General features: G+C 35.5%; 1 protein-coding gene across 1 annotated transcript; it reads right to left on the bottom strand.

The window, feature by feature from the left end:
* Positions 1-13,715: 13,715 nt before the first annotated feature.
* LOC139840487 (uncharacterized) lies at positions 13,716-15,143 on the bottom strand. The gene is made up of 2 exons (XM_071830753.1): positions 13,940-15,143; positions 13,716-13,819 (listed from the first exon to the last, which is right to left on the bottom strand). The coding sequence occupies exons 1-2, from the start codon at positions 15,141-15,143 to the stop codon at positions 13,716-13,718; spliced, it is 1,308 nt and encodes a 435-aa protein (XP_071686854.1).
* Between the last annotated feature and the right edge of the window lie 4,637 nt (positions 15,144-19,780).

Genomic DNA, 19,780 nt, shown 5'->3' with positions numbered 1-19,780 from the left:
ATTCGTATTGATCAGAATTAATCTCGACCCATGGTACCATGTTGTCAAATGACGTGTTGCGTACATAAAGTACCGTGTTGTCAGATGACGTGTTGCGTACAATCATGAGGTCTTATGATTAATCTTCTCGTGTTGTTTACGGGTGGTCCTGGAATATATAAAATCAAATCATAAGTAAATATATATTAAATATTATGTTAATTAGCCAAGATATGATTAATCCGATTTTGTCATAATATGATATATTACAGGTTTTGAAGTGTTTTAAAAATCAAATTAGAAGGATCTATTTAGTTTGCGAACAGGTTTGAAATCATTCAAACTATGTTCTTGTTGTTAAAAATTTTATAACACAAAATAAGATAGCTATATAAATATGAATCGAATAAGATTATGAATAAGGTTACTACCTCAAGTTACTTGGATAAAGCTACTGGAAAAGATAGAAAATAATCTTGATCAAACTTTCTTATGATGATTATAGGTTGTTCATGAAGCTAGTTCTTCATGAGTATTTGCTGAGATTGTGAAGAACACTTAGAGTTCCTAAGAGTGTGTTTTTTTTTGTTAGAGAAAGATGGTTGTAAGAATGAAATGAAAAACCAAGGTGATGGTGATACTTATAGGACAGTCTGGTTGTTAAGGGAACAAGGACAAATTATTGTGTTGAATTTTTGAGTAATAATGTATGCTAGCTTACAAATAAGATTCCCTCTTATCTAGGGCAGATCTAAAGCTGATAAGGATATTGATTTGATGTGTATTTACCAATAGTAAATACGTATGGATGATGGGTATGATACGATAAAAGAAGCTCAAAATCGGGCTTTTATTTTGGGTCCAACCGGGCCAAAAATAAAATTTTAAGACATTTTTAATAAAGCAATGTTAGCCCAAAAAAAAATTTCCAAGCTGACCTGGCAGCTCGACCCTAGCCAGGGGCTCTGCCCCTTGGACCCCGCCAGGGGTTGCCACCCCTTGGACCCCGCTTATCGGGGGCGCTGCCCCCGAACCCCCGTCATAATCAAGATAAGTTCAAACAAGTGTGCACTCCACACTTCCCCAAACTTGTTTAATATTTATCAAGATTATTTTGGTTACAAATTAATCCCATTACACTTAAATCATATTGGTGACATAAATCACAACACATTAAAGATTGTAAGTATATATGTCAAAGAACGTTACATATAGTTATCGTTTTGAAAACTTAAGTTAGTGGTCTCAAAGTATACTTATAACTCATTGTTGTTAGTTCACAATGAAATGTTAAACCATCCTTAAATCATGTTAAATATGTATAGATATGTACATATACATAATCGTATAATTATCGTGTGTTATATAGTTCGTGATATCATCGGTCAAATTGGACGGTCAAACGTTGTGTAAAACTCTTTTCAAAAATATAAGTCTCAACAGTTTGGATTGCTTATCATGTTGGTAAGGTTTAATTTATGTAAATATTAATCTCATAAGTATAGAATGATCGAAAAATTCCGGGTCGTTACACGTTTCCTTTTACTGCTATGTAAACTCGCTGCATGCTTTTGCTTATTCTAGCTACTGCATGCTACTATCTGCTTTCGATTGCATGTTACTTCTGTTTAGTACTGTTAATATTGCCATGCTATATACTGCTGTAAACGAGCTAGGTTGCTGTAGTGCCTGATTACGTGCTTGCTTCATGCCTGCTATTCGCTGCACCGACTTGGAAAAACTTACCTTTCCTAGTTCAGATGTTCTTCTGAACCCATTTCCCACACGTCTAACCCTAAGGATTAGTATTGTAATCCACCTGTTACTACTGTTACACCGTTCCAGAGATCGAAATGATTCTTCACGCTATCTAGGAGGAGTACCCCTCGGATTACACGCCCACTAAAGTCGATCCTCGGAGGAGGAGATATTGGAGGATTTGTCAGAGTAACCGCACCCCGAGCTCACTCTAAATAGCCACGTACGACGTGTGAACATTCGAAGGTTGTTCAGTTCCTGCAAGATGGATCGTATCTCGTACGCTTTCATGACCGTCACTTATATCTTTCGTTCTTCACCACAGCTCGACGATCTGACGACATTTCTGGATTTAGTACCCTAACACTCTTAGGCATTGGGGAAGTCAGGAGGACATCTCCTTTCACAAGGTCAGAGTGCCTTCTACTGATGCTCAACCATACCCAAAGACTTGGGAGTCACCTCAAGACATATCGTACTACTACTTGCTACACATACAACTCGAAGAGAGACCCAGATTGAATTTCTAGAAAGGAACCTAACGATGTTACCTGAACCTGAACATTTTGAAGAAATTTCAGGATATTTAGGCATTGGTGCATGACCTACGGAACTTACGCACTCACACCGAGAAACCGTGAGATTAATTATGTAGATTTTGTTTTGAGATAGCATAGATAAAGCACCGTTTGATGAAATTGAGTAGAACTGAAAGTGATCATGTTACATTGACCATATGGAGTGATATTAGAATGAACGTACGATTTAGTACAATATAATGACGCCAGGCCAGCGTAATTATATTGAAGTGAATTATGCAGAAGTCCCAATGTTACTACATAAGGAATATGAAGCGATTCAAAGGAAATTTTGGTAGGAACCACTTGAGTATACGCATTATGGTCTTATAAAGGCAGGAATAACCACTTAGTCTAGATACTGTACGAGAAGGGCCTGGACTGCAGAATTGATAACCCGAAAATTTGTTATAGATATAGACACCCTGGATACTTAAGGAAAAAGTTCTCAAATAGGAAAAAAAAAAAAACTTTGGACTCACATACGATAGAGCAATCGTTATCTCAGCTATGGAGACTCGCATGGATCCTGATTTTAGTTAGAGTACGTTTCTTCACAAAGATTTATCGTCTCGGAATTGTTTAATACTAGAGTGATAGAAACCTTATATCTAAGAATCCTAGTGTGATGACTAATAAGCCATTAACAATCATGAGAGTTAAGTATTCTATAGGACAAGCTAATGGTAAGTTGGCAGAGATAGAGGAGTAATTTAAGATAGTACCTTAAAAATTAACAGGTGGGTCATTTGGAGATGACCTCATGCCAACAAAACTTGGAAGTTTTATAGTAGTAGTTGGAAAGGATTAGTTACCTGCGCACAAGCAGATGTTATTTGAGAAGGTTGATAAAAATTTTCACGGCAGTATAATAAGATTTGGTTGGAATGGACCTTAAAATTAACCTAATACTCATCGAGTTAGAAAGCTTTGAGGAAATAGTTGGAACGGACTGACTTTCAAGGACGAAAGCGAAAGTTATTTATAGTAAGAAGATTATTCGTATACCTCGCGAGAATGGTGAGCCAAAAGCCATCCGGATTACTTCAACAACCCGAGATCCCACAATGGAAATGGGAAGGGATGACGATGGATTTCATTCTGAAACTACCGAAAACAGTCGGCAGTTATGACACTATCGGGGTTATCGTTGATCGCCTCACCAAATCTGCTCACTTTCTAGCCATGAAAGAAACCGATACAATGGACAACGATACATAAAGGAAATTGTATCCCGTCACTTCAGCAATTCAAATACTATACTACCCAAGAATCGTATTTGATACTTATTCTTATGCGACACTGAATCCTAACTTATTCCGAGAGAATTCTTAATCAATGATAATCACACCATCACCCTTCTTACTTCGATATTAGTCATACCAGTTCGGAATTTCCAAAATCAATGGGTAGTTAATCCCCGTCCTCATACTCTCCCTTTCGTTTCTCACTTATAAGCAACAACTTTATACTTAAGCATTTTTGGTCGAAGGACTTATGCCCTACTAATAGTCATCAACCACATTAAAATTCAACAGTTTTCATTACCTCGTAACATTTTTGCTCAAATATCACCCGAGATTTTCAAAAGTCTTTTACTCGATTCTCATCAATCTTTTGTCAACTTGTAACCTCCGAAATATGAAAATTTTGTTTGCCAAAATTTTACTTACACTATTTTACTGTGCGATCCTCTCAAAACTTAATAAAAAATAAATTTATTTTATTTGCCATTCGTGCAAATTTTTGAAATCGTATACGTTATATAAAATAAAGTAAATAATTACTTCTTTTTGACAAATACATATGAAATTTTACTTTCACTTTTACAAATCAAATCTTTTATTCAAAGGATATTTTACCTTGAATGGTACGTGTTGTACATAACCCTAGTTTGCTAAGAACTTAATTTCTTTTCTTACATCGTCACCTTAAATGAATTCTATAAATTTTCGTTGCTTGTCAATATAAAATTTTTCGTTGCTTATTCATATCCAAGTCATCATGAAGACAGACAACTGTCGAAACTAAGAGATTCATGTGTGTGTATGTGATGAAGGCACTTACTACCACGTCATGCAGAGCCTTCGGGCATCCACAAACACTTAAACCATTCAAAATTACTGCGTTACCCCAGGGATCTTATTCTTCACATCTGTCGGAGCGATGCTCTATCTTACATAACTCAAAGTCCTGACCTATTTCAAGGAAATTCTCATCTAGCGATATTAACATCATTAGTATTCCGACAAAAATATTAGCTATAACCTGTGTGGCATTCTGCAAAGTCAAGAAGCGATTAACTTCTCATCCTCATGCTCTATCCTTCATACCTCACTTTTTAGCAACGGCTTCGGACGTAAACATTTTTGGGCCAAAGACTTAAGTTCGGATAATCATCAAAACTACATTTAATTCATTAGTTTTCATTACCTAGTAACATGTCAACCGATGATTCAAAGATTTTTCACTCGACCTTTTTTAACTCATAACCTCTGAAATACGAAAAACTATGTTTATCAAAATTTTTACACGTTGATTTATACGTTGCTTATTTGTGCGGTCCTCACGAGATTTATGGACAAATGAAAGTACTAAAAACTTTTCTATCACTTACGCGATTTATAAAATCATATATGTATAAATTTACCCTTACTTATTTTGGGTTAGTACATACTAAGTTATACCTTCAAGATGATTAAAAATCGCTCCTTTATTGAGTTGTTTTAAGTCAAATAATTTTGTGCAAATGGTACTCGTTATACATACTTCTAAATTTACCAAGAACTTCGTTCCATTTATGTTGTCGCATCAAACATTTAAAGGTTTTTCAAAACTTCCTCGGTTGATTTTATTAAAGGTTTCCGTATTAGACTACACCATGTAGGGATCACACTTCTTCTCTCCCTCCGTTAGGGATGAAGCTTACTATTAAAATCCTTGTTAAAAACGCTTGAGCCACTTTGGGTGGCAGATGTATAAAAAAAAAATTTGTTAGGAAGTCTTTGTACTCGAAAAATGTTCCTTTTAAGGTTAAACATGGCAAAATCGTGGGCCGATAAATCAGTTTTCTGAGGTACACTCAATGGTCACCCCATTGTAGGAAGGGCACTAGGTGGGTTTCTATTCTCAATATTTCACGGCTAATCGCAACATCCTCGTAAAAATCATCTCTATGAATTAGTAGGTTGAGGTACAAGGAATCGTTTTGAGATTCTTTTCACTTAGAGTAAACCGTTCTTTACGACCAAGGGTCCACGTATCTTCTTGTCCGTGCATCTCCTTAAGTATAAGGATAAATTCAGAACAAACCGCTCGAAGAGTTCACCCTGGTTCAAAGATCACACCTTTCGTGCGATTCTCTTTCAGAAATGTAAAGTAACATACTTTAGGAATCTATGAATCTTGTTATCCTCTTAGAAGGGACTGCTTAAAACATCTGTAATACGGATATGGTTACTCAAATCGCATGGCTAACACTATCCAGACATCAAATCGCATGGTTATGATCACCATGTTTTCCATCCTACCTGTCAGCTTTGTATTGCGACATAAGCGCTCAATATTTTAGATGAGTTTAGTAACATTCATGATGTATTTCATGCATCCAGCTTACTAAAGATGCCTGTAAGGCTAAAAACATCATCTTTTCTTTTGTGGATATATTCAGACAACATACTCTTGTTAACCAGAAACGAAATCAATTTGTTGATCTCCTAAGAGACTTAATTAATAGCATATACCTATTCTTACTTTTATACGCCAGAGTATCTTTCAAGGTAAATAGCTCACTTTTTAGCCCACGAATCTTTCAGAACTTTGATACGCTACTTCTTATTTAAATACGGTACCATTTTTTTTTTGTCACTCCTCAAATTTCGGGACGAAATTTCCATTAACAAGTGGGTAATGTAACGACCCGGCTTTTTCGACTTGCTTTTGTGCCTTGTGTTTTTGCGAAACTGCGTATTTGTGCGTACTGTGTTATTTTATACTCTGGAAACTTGATTTACGTGGTTTACTTCCATTTATATGTTGAAACGTGCCTTAGAGTACGTAGGATACATAACTTGATCATTGGAAGCCTTTATAACCGTTAGTGTTATTTGACGTTTCGAATAAACCGCGAACTTGCGTGCACGTTTAAATTTTGTTATAATCGGAATATTATGACTGCGAAATATTAATTATTATTTTATAATAATAATTACCTGGGTTTTTGGATGTTTAATTACGCGTAGTAATTTAATTATGCACAATAGTTAGTCTTGTTGGACTTTCTACCTTGTTGGGCTCAAGCCCACCCTACTCTAGCTAGTGACCCAATTAATTAGCCCTTGTCCATGTCATAAATCCTTGTCAAATTCCTTGCTTATAAATACTAGCCCTTGTCCATGTCATCAATCCTTGTCAAATTCCTTACTTATAAATACTAGCCATTTACCTCTCATTCAAATCACTTGCTCATTTGGTTTTCACACACACTTGTTCTTTCTTTCTTCCCTTTCTAGTATTGCTTGTAAGTCTTCTTTTTCTTCTTTTTTTCCTTTCATTTTCGTGGCCATCATCATCATATTATGGAGATCAAAGTTCCTTTTAGCTTTGATCTTGCTTATATCTTGTTGATTCAAGCATGAATCTTTCAAGAACATGGAAGATTCAAGCTTTCTAGCTTTGAATCTTCACCAACTCTGTAGATTCATCTTTCTTTTACTTTAATCTTGTTATTTTGTGATAAAGATTCAAACTTTTGTTTGTTATCTTCATATATCTTAAAGATCCAAGCTTTATGCTTCAAGATCTTCAAGAACACTAAAGGTTCAAGCTTTCTAGCTTTGTGACCTTATAAATTGTGTGAAAGGGATTCAAGCTCTCTAGCTTAGGGCTCCATCACCTCTTTTGACTTGGATCATATTCATACTTGTTTGATTGATGTAAAGTTTTTAACTTTGTTTGTAAATAGGACTTGTAATTGTGTTAAGACTAAGGATATGATGTAACCTTGGTTCATCATCCATCTAAGACTCTTAAATGAGTTGTGTTACCACTTGGTCTTAACATATTATGTATTGATGGTATAATATTGGTCAAAAGTGATGCTAAACCATCAACGAGTTGTACACTTGAAGCTACAAGCATCAAGGATGAGAACCGTGATGAGCATCAAGCACCAAGAACATCACCGGAGCACTTGTTCACTGATTTTCGTATCTGATCAAACCACCTGGGCTACTGGAAATTTTATTTTCAGTTATTTTGGTTCGAGTAGATGATTTTCCATTTAGGCCTCGTCTTAATCCGAGTTACGGTTTAGGATTTATGGCCCTCCGAGAGTCACTACACCCTATTAACGTTGTGCTGAAATTTCTGACCTACTCGCACTTAAACCGTCGCCACGGTCAAACGAAGACGAGTTAGGTTCTTAAAATTGGTCAGCGGTTAGGGGACTCACATACGGAGCCATAGCCACTGACTATGCCTCTTTTCGATTTACGTAGAGGTCGCAGCAGCTGACCGAAGTCAGCCTATTGTTTCGATCTCTATTCTTGTCGAACTTACTTAGCTTTTATGATGATGAATGATGATGATGATGACACTTAAACTTATTTTATGCACTATTAGAATTTATAAAAACAACCTACTGACCTAGTAACCCTTGATTTAGGTTGACGACCTTTTGGACCGACTTACTACTTGCGTACTTTCATTACCGACTTTACCGCTTTTATCACTGTGAGTTATAGCATTCCCTTTTTACTTTAACTTATTTTTTGAACTGAGAATACATGCGGATTTTATGTTTTACATACTAGGCACGAGTACTTAAACTTATATATATGTGGGTTATACAACGGCATAAACATTCCCTTTAGCTCGGTAACGTTTAATCATTGGTTTTTGAACCGTGAACGCGAATCTTAGATATGGATCCATAGGGTTTGACATCCCCACTCGGGCAAGTCGCGCTAGCATTTAACGGGTGTTTAATACTTCGTGAACATACGCACTCGCCAAGTGTACTTTCAGGGGGTTATAAACGTTAAGTCTAGTTACCGGGTGCCCACGGCTATACATATACTTTATCATACTGATTTGAATTACTGATTTGAAACGCTTGTTTGAAGCACTGAAATCTCGTGGCCTACATTACATTACTGAATACAAACAAACTATAGCTCACCAACATTCGTGTTGACTTTTTAAGCATGTATTTCTCAGGTATTTAGACGTTGTTGCTTCTGCTGTTAGCCTTGCTGTTCTAGTCTCGGTGTATCGACTTGCTGTTACAGACTTGCTGTGTTAGACTTCCGCTGCATTACTTAGAGATGTCTCAAGCATGAAACTTTTACTTTGCATTCCCAACTTATGTTATTTTCAAAACAATAACTTTGTAATGACCTTAGTATCATGTACTCATGTTAATGTTTCCTATTCATCTTTTGTAAAACGTTATCTGTTCATGAATGCAAAACTGGTTTTCAAACAGCATATAGTGTTTGACCTTGTAATGATCCTGTTGTTGATGTACCGTACACGATGATTTTATACGGGGCGTCACACATATCATACTTTAATCTCAGCAACTTTCCTCTTCATAATCAAGGTAAAATACTTCTCAAAATCCTTGTTCAATTCCTTGTATAGTTGCTATCTTATTATACTTATAAAACTTGTAAAAACTAGAACTTGTTTTGGTGAACACCAAGCTTGTTTAAAAAACTAATCTAATCTTTCTAACTTAACTCTAATAACACTTATTTATATGTATTATGATGTTATATTAAGTTAATATAAGAACTTATAACTTGTACATATGAAGAACACCTTGAAACTTAACATATATCCTTTAATCTCCATTCGGTAAAAAGCGGGCTGTTTTGGGTTAGGAATTAAAAACCTATCTTAGACTTTGAGTTCGAGGCTAAGACTTTGGAAATATGTTAATATATGTAAATAAGACTTCCAGTATTTTTTTCATGATTTTAGACAAAGTGGAAGTATTTTATCAAAAATCATATATTGGGTGGATGCCGGGATTTTTCCAAATCTGTCCACCGACACAAAAAGAGGGTAAAGCTCTAAACATTACTACTTGGGATGAACTTTTCAAATTTTCTAAAATTTACTTCTTAATGAATCCATAGCAATTTTATTCAGTTTAAACGGAGTTGTAATGAATATTTGACGAGCAAAACAAAATCTGCTAAAATTAACGTTGTATGGACGAAATTTATATTATAAAAACTATATTAACCATATCTTTGTTAACTTTTCCTATATCCTATATATATTTGGACATGTTATCAGTAGTATAACAAAATATTATAATCTTGGTTAATTCTGTGATTGTATATATGTATAATAATATTCTTGGTACATCCTAACACAATAAGTATACAATACGTTTTGATAAATCCTAAGACAATACGTACACAATACGTCTTAGTTAATTCTAAGACAATACATATACAATACGTCTATGGGTTGATGCAAAGACCATACGTATACAATACGTCGTGGGGGTAATTCTAAGATTATATATATATATATATATATATATATATATATATATATATATATATATATATATATATATATATATATATATATATATATATATATATATATATATATATATATACATATATACCGATTATTGGACTGTTGGACTTTTCGGACTACTAACAAAGGATTACTAACATAAAAATGTTAAAAATTAATATATAAGTATGCTATGAACTTGTTTTATTTTATACACATGTATTATTATCTGAATCGTTATTATTGTTATAGGTTCAATGACGTCGACTATATTTTAATAAGTTGAAAACTTGTTGAAATTATACTTTTACGACAGTGAGTATATAGTCCCATTTTTAAACTCTACAAATATTTTGGGATGAGAATACATGCATTTTATGTTTTACGCCATAGACACAAGTACTTAAAATATATTCTACGTTGAGTTGTACCACTTTGCATATCTTCCCTAATAGCTTGGTAACTAATATTTACATGTTGTAAGAACATGTATACGCGAATCCTATTGATAGATCTATCGGGTTTGACAACCCCAACCGGGCTAGTCGCTCTAGTATCGTAAACGGTTGCATAGTACTTCATTTTTACTACACTTGGTACAGTGTAGGGAGATTTCATAATAAAGGGAATATGCTCAAGTAATTGTTAACTATGGTTACCGAAGCGCTCAACAACTTATAGAATACTTTTATACACTTGCGAGTGTACATATATTTATAACTATGAAATCTTGTGTTCTATATTTATATCGATGCTAAACCTATATATCTCACCAACCTTTGTGTTGACTGTTTAAGCAGGTTTATTCTCAGGTCCTTAAGAAAGTCTTCCGCTGTTGCATTATCTGAGCAAGCTGTGCATGGAGTCTCATACTTTTATTTAAATAAAGTGTTGCATTCAATAAAACCTTTGTCATGTATTATATTCGACTGTTACGTCACGTGTGTAGTATTTGGAAACCGATGTATTTTGGGGATTATTTCTTAAATAATCGCCCACTTGTTTAAAACATGCATTATGTATAATAATGATGTGCTTTTTATGAAACGAATGCAATATTTTCTAAAACGTATCATATAGAGGTCAAATACCTCGCTATGGGACCAATGAGAACGTACTGCGTTTATAATAATATGGACGGGTCGTTTCAGATACATTTTGCGTAACGAATGTATCATGATAAACTCTAAAAATAAAATTCGCAGGTTTTTACGGTTGCAAACCGTATCGAAACATTTCGCTATGCCTTTGTTACCATTAGATTAAACAAAGTTACCGTTGCTACCCGTTTGGCGAAAAATATTACCGTTAAATCAACATGATTGACACTTAATCATAATCGATTAACATTTTAAACTCCTCTATATATAGATTGGTATCAGTAATCACAAAATTCTTACTCGCTACCCAAAACACCTGCAATTAATCAAAGATTCAGCCAATCTTCGCAACCCTTACATCACTTACAACTTCTCTACTGCCAACAATGAAGATCGACGAAGTTGATAGTAAAGTAAACCCTAAAACCTTGATTACGAAGCTACTCACAAGTCCGGAGTCTAAATCGACAGCATCGTCCGGTAAAGAGAAATAGACGATTCCAGTTGTCGACTTAACTTCAAAATCACCGTTCACCAAGCCAGGATTCGCTAAACGACCATACCAAACGCCCCCATCATCTCAAAGCAAAAAGCTTAAACAACGCGAGACTACCCTTTTTGAGAATTTGGTTACGTCCGATTCCGAGGGTGAGCAACAGATGGGTAAGCGAAAAACATTACCCCCTTACTATAGCAATTGCACTTTTTATGTTTGTTCGCTAATTCGCAAATTTGTTTTTATCACAGGTGAGTCAACCGGTGACCCAATCTTTCCAAGCCCTGGTACCATTGACCAAATCACCGAGCTATTCCGCACTTCACCCGACTCTTATGGGGTGAGAGTTGATGGATTATCAGGTTATACCTTCCCTTCATCTGTTGCGGCGTTAGATCAACGCCATCAGATGAAACTGGCGATTCCTGACGAGCTTCGCCATGAATTCGCGAAGCTTCCTGCACCAGAAGCACACAATTGCTTCGTGCAAAACTTCTACACGGCATTCAACTCCGCCTATGATATGATGTGCCTCCAACAGCAGTTTTTTAATGTTCTTGAAACGGAAAAGGCCCTGAAAAGGCCAAAGTTGCAGACAGCGAAAAGCGATGTGCTGACCTTTCTGCCGAAGTCACCGCCGCAAAGGCTGCTACTGAAGACCTAAAGCAGCAACTTTCCGCCTCAGCGGTTAAGGAGAATAGTGTTCAAGTAACCGTTAAAGCATTGACGGAGGATGTTGCGAAGCTGAATTCAGAGCGAGACAACGCTCTAGGCTCTAGCCACTAAATCTTCTGCAGAGCTTGAATTTACAAAGCTCCGCCAACATCTGCTCGAGTTGTCAAGAAAAATTCTCAACTCGCACCCTGTTTTCGCTAAATTTTTCACATACGCTGCTGCGCTACAATTGCGCGAAAGGGTGGAATTCATGGATCAGATTGCCACTCATTGCCCTTTGCCAGAGCCGCTACCAACTGATATAGTGGACCGCTTATGCTCTGTGGCAGATGCTCAGTCTGTGTTTGTTGTTGCTAGGGAAAGCATAGCAGAAATTCCCATTCCAAAGATAACGGCGATAAGCGAGCAAGATGATGCCACTGCAGATGACATCATCAAGCTTGATTTATCTAAAGAATGAAATTGTATTGTATAAATTTAGTGCGCATCTATCTCTGCGTTATTATTAATAAAATTTTCGTTGTTTATATTTTTGCAAGTAATTTTATTTATATAGCGATGTGTCAATAATATTCATAACATAGACTTGCCCTTTGCAATTTTCAACTATTATTATCGTGCACATAATAAGTATGTACTTTTGCGAAACAATATGTATTTATATATATTTATACGTTATGAATCTTCTAAGTCCGCCGAAACCATCCTTAGACAATTAATTAGCATCGCGAAGCATCTAAGTATGGCAAAATCAAACACTTTGAAAATTAACATCCTTTCGCGATAATTAGCTTCTGCGTAAGTGGGCAATGTCACACTACGCGACTTAACCTTCGCGAAACATATCAGTATATTAAAACTAAACATTTTTAAAATGTTCCATAAACTATAGATATGCCGCGAAGTATTATTTACTTTATCAATACAAGCTTTTCGGGTATTCTTACAAGTGTTTATTTCACATATTCTTACAAATACGATCAAGACTTGCAAAAATTAAAATAAAAACACATAGAAAAATAGCAACTGCGTTTTTAATATATCATTTGGCACTTTGAACACATATGTGTGTTGGCTAACATTTTATTTTTACAAATTTACGCATAATATCGCTTTAACAAAGCAGCATGCCACGCATTAGGGAGATTTCGGCCTTCTATGTCTGCGAGCTTATATGATCATGCCGCCTTAATAGCAACAACTTGATAAGGACCCTCCCAATTAGGTCCCAATTTACCAAGTTTTTCTGCTCGACTTGCATCATTATTTCGCAGAACCCATTCACCTACATCAAAGGACAATGCGCGCACTCTTTTGTTGTAATATTTGGCAATTTGCTATTTATTATTTGTCTCCCTGATAGCAGCCATTAATCTTCGCTCTTCTATTAAATTCAAGTTTTCGCATAAGGCTTCACCATTTGCTTCTTCATCAAAGTTAGCAACTCTATGCATTGGCACAATAATTTCAGCGGGTATTACTGCTTCAAAGCCATATACTAAACTAAAGGGTGTTTCCCTTGTACTCTTCTTGAAAGGAGGGCAAATGCGCCCATAAAACATTGGGTAGCTCCTCCACCCAACCAGTTCACTTTTCATACAACCGCTTTTTAATACCGCTCACATTGTCGCGGTTTGTCACTTCACACAAGCCATTAGCCTGTGGATGTGCCACTGACGTAAACTTTTGAACTATATTTAAATCAGTGCACCATGTTTTAAAAGGATCTTTCGCTATTTGAGCGTCGTTATCGCTAACTAATTCGCGTGGAATGCTAAATCTGCAGACAATATATTCCCAAACAAAATTACGCACTTGCACTCTAGTGAGAGTGCGAACCGCCTTAGCCTCAACCCATTTTGTAAAATAGTCAATTGCCATAATTAGGAATTTGACATTGCCAGGACCTGCAGGAAATGGTCCTACAATGTCAATAGCCGACTTATGAAATGGCCATGGCGAATTGACAGGGATCATATCATGCTTCGGAATTCTATTCTGCGGCGCATGCCGTTGGCAAATCTTGCAACGCTTAACAATCTTTGCAACATCGCGATACAAAGATAGCCAAAAGTAACCCATCCACATAATTTTGGCCGCAATAGTTTTATAACCTGAATGTAATGCGCAAGAACCGTTGTGTACTTCATCCACTATCATCTCGCCTTCAATTGGGCCAACACACAGCATCATTAGGCCGCAATATGACTTACAATATAAAATATCATTTTGAATGATGTACATTGGTGCTCGCTCACGAACTAAACGGGCTTCGCGTTTATCATTTGACAAAACATTATTGCGTATATACTGCAGAATTGGTTCCATCCAATTTGGATGTTCTTCTTCAACAGACGCAACCATTAAATCATTGTCAATGGATTTGCTTGGCAATTCCTCTACCCAAACTTGCTTTTGAAAGTGTGAAAATGTTAAAGCAGCCAGTTTACTTAACGCATCTGCCTTCTTGTTTTGACTCCTTGGTACTTGTGCAAGTTCAAAATGCTCAAATCGCACAGCTGGCTCTTGCAATAACTTTAAGTATCTTTGCATTGAGGGGTCATGTGCGTCAAAAGAGCAGCTAAACTGATTTGCCACAAACTGCGAATCTGTAAAAGCGCGCAACTTGGTGACATTCATTTTATGCGCGATATTTAAACTCGCAAGCAATGCTTCGTATTCAGCTTCATTATTTGTTACATCAAAATTGAAACGTAGCGCGTATGTATGCTCTTCACCACTTGGGTTTGCTAACACTAAACCCACACTGGCACCTTCTACACATGAGGCTCCGTCAGTAAATAAATCCCATGTCTCGCCCTGTACTGGCTTTAACTCTGTTCGCTCATTAATTACCTCCAACTCACCAGACATTTCTGCAAGATAGTCCGCCAAACCTTGTCCCTTTATAGCATTGCGCGGAAGGTAAGAGATTTCATAATCGCCTAACTCCACTGCCCATAATGCAAGCCTACCAGATATTTTCGGCTTTGTTAAAACTTGCTTGATTGGCATGCTAGTTAGTACATGCACTTGGTGCCCTTGAAAATATCTTCTCAACCTTCGCGATGTTAATATAAGTGCGTACACAAATTTTACAATGGGTGCATAGTTTATTTCGCTTCACGCAAGAGCTTTGCTGACAAAATATACAGGCTTTTGTATTTTATCCCTTTCCGCAACTAAAACTGAACCAAAAGCTTCATTTGCCACCGATATATAAAGGTAAAGAGTTTCGCCTTTAACTGGTGCTGTTAACGTAGGCAATGTTTTCAACAACTTCTTCATTTCCTGAAACGTGGTGTCACTTTCACTTGTCCACACAAAACTTTTTAGTTTTAAGCAGCCTTTCAAAGTTTTAAAAAATGGTAATTGTCTTTCAGCGGCCTTGGACAAGAAACACGTTAACGCGGCTAACTTACCCGTCAAACTTTGCAGTTCTTTGACCGTCTTAGGCGCGGTCATGTTTTCAATGGCCGCTATCTTCTTTGGGTTAGCTTGAATACCCCGCTCAGTGAAAAGATACCCCAAAAATTTTCCTTCTGTTTCGCCGAAACTATACTTCGACGGATTAAGCTTCATATATTATTCTTCGCAATGTATCAGATGTTTCCCTCATATCGTCTAAAATACATTCTTGCGTTGTGCTTTTAATTACCAAATCATCCACATAAGCCTCGAGGTTACGCCCAATTTGGGTTTCAAACGCAGTGTCAATTAGCCGTTGATACTTTGCACCCGCATTGATTAAACCAAAAGGCATCATTATATAAGAAAATATGCCTTTGCCAGTATGGAAAGCGGTTTTATCTGCATCCTCCCTAGCCATTGGGATCTGATGATTGTAGTGACCCGAACTTTTCCATGTTTATATATATTAAATGAAATTGTTATTTACATGATTAAGTGTTTTCAACATGTTAAGCAATCAAACTTGTTAAGACTTGATTAATTGAAATAGGTTTCATATAGACAATTGACCACCCAAGTTGACCGGTGATTTACGAACGTTAAAACTTGTAAAAACTATATGATGACATATATATGGATATATATATAGTTAACATGATATTATGATAAGTAAACATATCATTAAGTATATTAACAATGAACTACATATGTAAAAGCAAGAATACTAACTTAATGATTTTGAAACGAGACATATATGTAACGATTATCGTTGTAACGACATTTAATGTATATATATCATATTAAGAGATATTCATACATCATATTATCATGATAATATAATAATTTAAAATCTCATTTTATATTATAAACATTGGGTTAACAACATTTAACAAGATCGTTAACCTAAAGGTTTCAAAACAACACTTACATGTAACGACTAACGATGACTTAACGACTCAGTTAAAATGTATATACATGTAGTGTTTTAATATGTATTCATACACTTTTGAAAGACTTCAAGACACTTATCAAAATACTTCTACTTAACAAAAATGCTTACAATTACATCCTCGTTCAGTTTCATCAACAATTCTACTCGTATGCACCCGTATTCGTACTCGTACAATACACAGCTTTTAGATGTATGTACTATTAGTATATACACTCCAATGATCAGCTCTTAGCAGCCCATGTGAGTTACCTAACACATGTGGGAACCATCATTTGGCAACTAGCATGAAATATCTCATAAAATTACAAAAATATGAGTAATCATTCATGACTTATTTACATGAAAACAAAATTACATATCCTTTATATCTAATCCATACACCAACGACCAAAAACACCTACAAACACTTTCATTCTTCAATTTTCTTCATCTAATTGATCTCTCTCAAGTTCTATCTTCAAGTTCTAAGTGTTCTTCATAAATTCCAAAAGTTCTAGTTTCATAAAATCAAGAATACTTCCAAGATTGCAAGTTTACTTTCAAGTTTTCTAAATCCATTCCAAGTAATCATCCAAGATCAATAAACCTTTGTTACTTACAGTAGGTTATCTTTCTAATACAAGGTAATAATCATATTCAAACTTTAATTCAATTTCTATAACTATAACAATCTTATTTCGAGTGGAAATCTTACTTGAAATTGTTTTCGTGTCATGATTCTGCTTCAAGAACAAAGCCATCCAAGGATCCTTTGAAGCTAGATCTATTTTTCTCATTTTCAGTAGCTTTATCCAAAAAACTTGAGGTAGTAATGATGTTCATAACATCATTCGATTCATACATATAAAGCTATCTTATTCGAAGGTTTAAACTTGTAATCACTAGAACATAGTTTAGTTAATTCTAAACTTGTTCGCAAACAAAAGTTAATCCTTATAACTTGACTTTTAAAATTAACTAAACACATGTTCTATATCTATATGATATTCTAACTTAATGATTTAAAACTTGAAAACACGAAGAACACTGTAAAATCGGACATACACCGTCGTAGTAACACCGCGGGCTGTTTTGGGTTAGTTAATTAAAAACTATGATAAACTTTGATTTAAAAGTTGTTCTTCTGGAAAAATGATTTTTCTTATGAACATGAAACTATATCCAAAAATCATGGTTAAACTCAAAGTGAAAGTATGTTTTTCAAAATGGTCATCAAGATGTCGTTCTTTCGACGGAAATGACTACCTCTTTCAAAAACGACTTGTAACTTGTATTTCCGACTATAAACTTATACTTTTTTTATTTAGATTCATAAAGTTAAGTTCAATACGAAACCGTGGCCACTGGAATCACTCAAAACGGATTAGAAACGAAGAAATGACGAGTAAAACAAGATTGATAAAAACTACTCATTTTACCTTTACGCGTTGTGAATTTAATCATGCCATAAATGGTAGATGGAACAATTCCGAACTTGCCCGACGCAGATCTGCCTAACAACATATTGTAGCGAGAAGAAGCCCGCATGACATAGAAATCTAGTTGTGCCTGCCGCACTAAACTAGCATCACTTTCATCAAAAAGCTCAATGTTTAAAGACAACAGCCCTATAGTCAATGAAGATTCTCCCGCAAAACCAGTCAGCGAGGCTGCGGTTGGTTGTAAATTTGCCCTAAAACTCTCTGGCAGTTGAACAAAGCATCGCTCATAAATAATGTCAACACTACTGCCATTATCAACATGAACTTTCATAATTGTGATTCCAGTCTGCGCGATTTTGCACGATATTACTATCGGCATTCCAGAGAAATCTTCGCTTTTCATTTTGGGAAAACCTATTGGCGCGGACTGCCAATTTTGAAGCATTTTTACTGATTTCCACTTTCTTCCCCTTTTTTGAGCATTTGCTTGCATAGTGACAGCAGTACCGTAAACAATTCCTTTATCACTCATCGTTTCAATAAACAAGCAATTTGTCACAAATTACGAATGTATTCACCTGTGAATCATCAAAACAATACTCAATTAAAATTAAACAAGCCAATTTATTGTTTAATAGCACGAAACAAAAAATTTCGAGTTTTATTTTAAAACGTGTCCCACGGATGGCGCCAATTGATCAATCCTATATTAAAGAGTTATTTAATTAAGGATCGAGTGCAATGATATTAAGATGAAGAATGAGATGTTTAATGATTATTTTGGGCCATGATGATCGTCTTTCACTTTATCAATCAAGTGATCAACCACCCCGACCTGGTCTTGATTGTTAATTAACATGATTCACCTTAACTCGATGTAAAAATTCCTTGGGCAAAGTCACAAGTGAAAATTTCAAAGGTCTAGGCAAATGGCAGAGAATCAACAACCTATAAATGCGAGGTCATGTTCTTTATTTATAGTTTCCAGAATATTCGCGGAATGCGGATTGTCTATTCATCCGCGTTGACTTAGCGAAAATAACCCGCAGTCTTTTATTAACGCGCCATATTACCGCTATCTTAACTTTCAGCGGATATGGAAAATCCTTTAAATATACTTCGCGTAACTTCCGTTTTTAGCCTTTAGTAATTAAAATATACATATACAATGCTATGTATATGATCAACGATCATGACGGTAATTGTTGGTTAGGTTTGAAGATTTGTAGGAATTTAATTTGGACGCTTTGATATAATTTCCGATGATTTTGAAGATACATACATATATATATATATATATATATATATATATATATATATATATATATATATATATGAAAGTTTTAGATCACTGTTCGTTTTGGAAACTTTACTGTAATTTTGGGTGATTTTCATCTTATAGACTGTTTTCTGAAGATAGTTCTTTCCTGGTACGATTGATGGACAAGGAATTAATAAAACATTACATTCATAATTGATAGTTAACTAGTGGGAGGTCCGGTCGCGCGTTGCCGTGACAAAAAGCTATACATTTAGTTTTATATAAGTGTAATAACACATATTAGCAAACAAAATAGTCATTCTTGTCTGCAGGTTCAAAAAGTGGGCGAGGAGTTGATTCTTGCTACTATTTTTTTCGCCTCTTGTTATCTTATTCTAAGCATGAAATCAAACATGTTATCTTATTCTAAGCATGAAATCAATGCAGTTTCATGGGGTATACTTATCGGTAGTTGAGAAAAGCATTCTTTTTACTGTTGTATGGGGAGCAGGATTGCTACTTGTTGGGGGTCTTGGTTTCTTCGGCTGTAGTGTTTACGTTGCCGCAATTAATCTGGGCGTTTTTGTTAAATATGTATGGGAAATAA

This window comes from Rutidosis leptorrhynchoides, chromosome 4, assembly GCF_046630445.1.
Source record: "Rutidosis leptorrhynchoides isolate AG116_Rl617_1_P2 chromosome 4, CSIRO_AGI_Rlap_v1, whole genome shotgun sequence".
Taxonomy (NCBI): Eukaryota; Viridiplantae; Streptophyta; class Magnoliopsida; order Asterales; family Asteraceae; genus Rutidosis; species Rutidosis leptorrhynchoides.
Note: the sequence above shows the minus strand (reverse complement) of the source record. Positions and strands in the feature narration are given on the sequence as shown.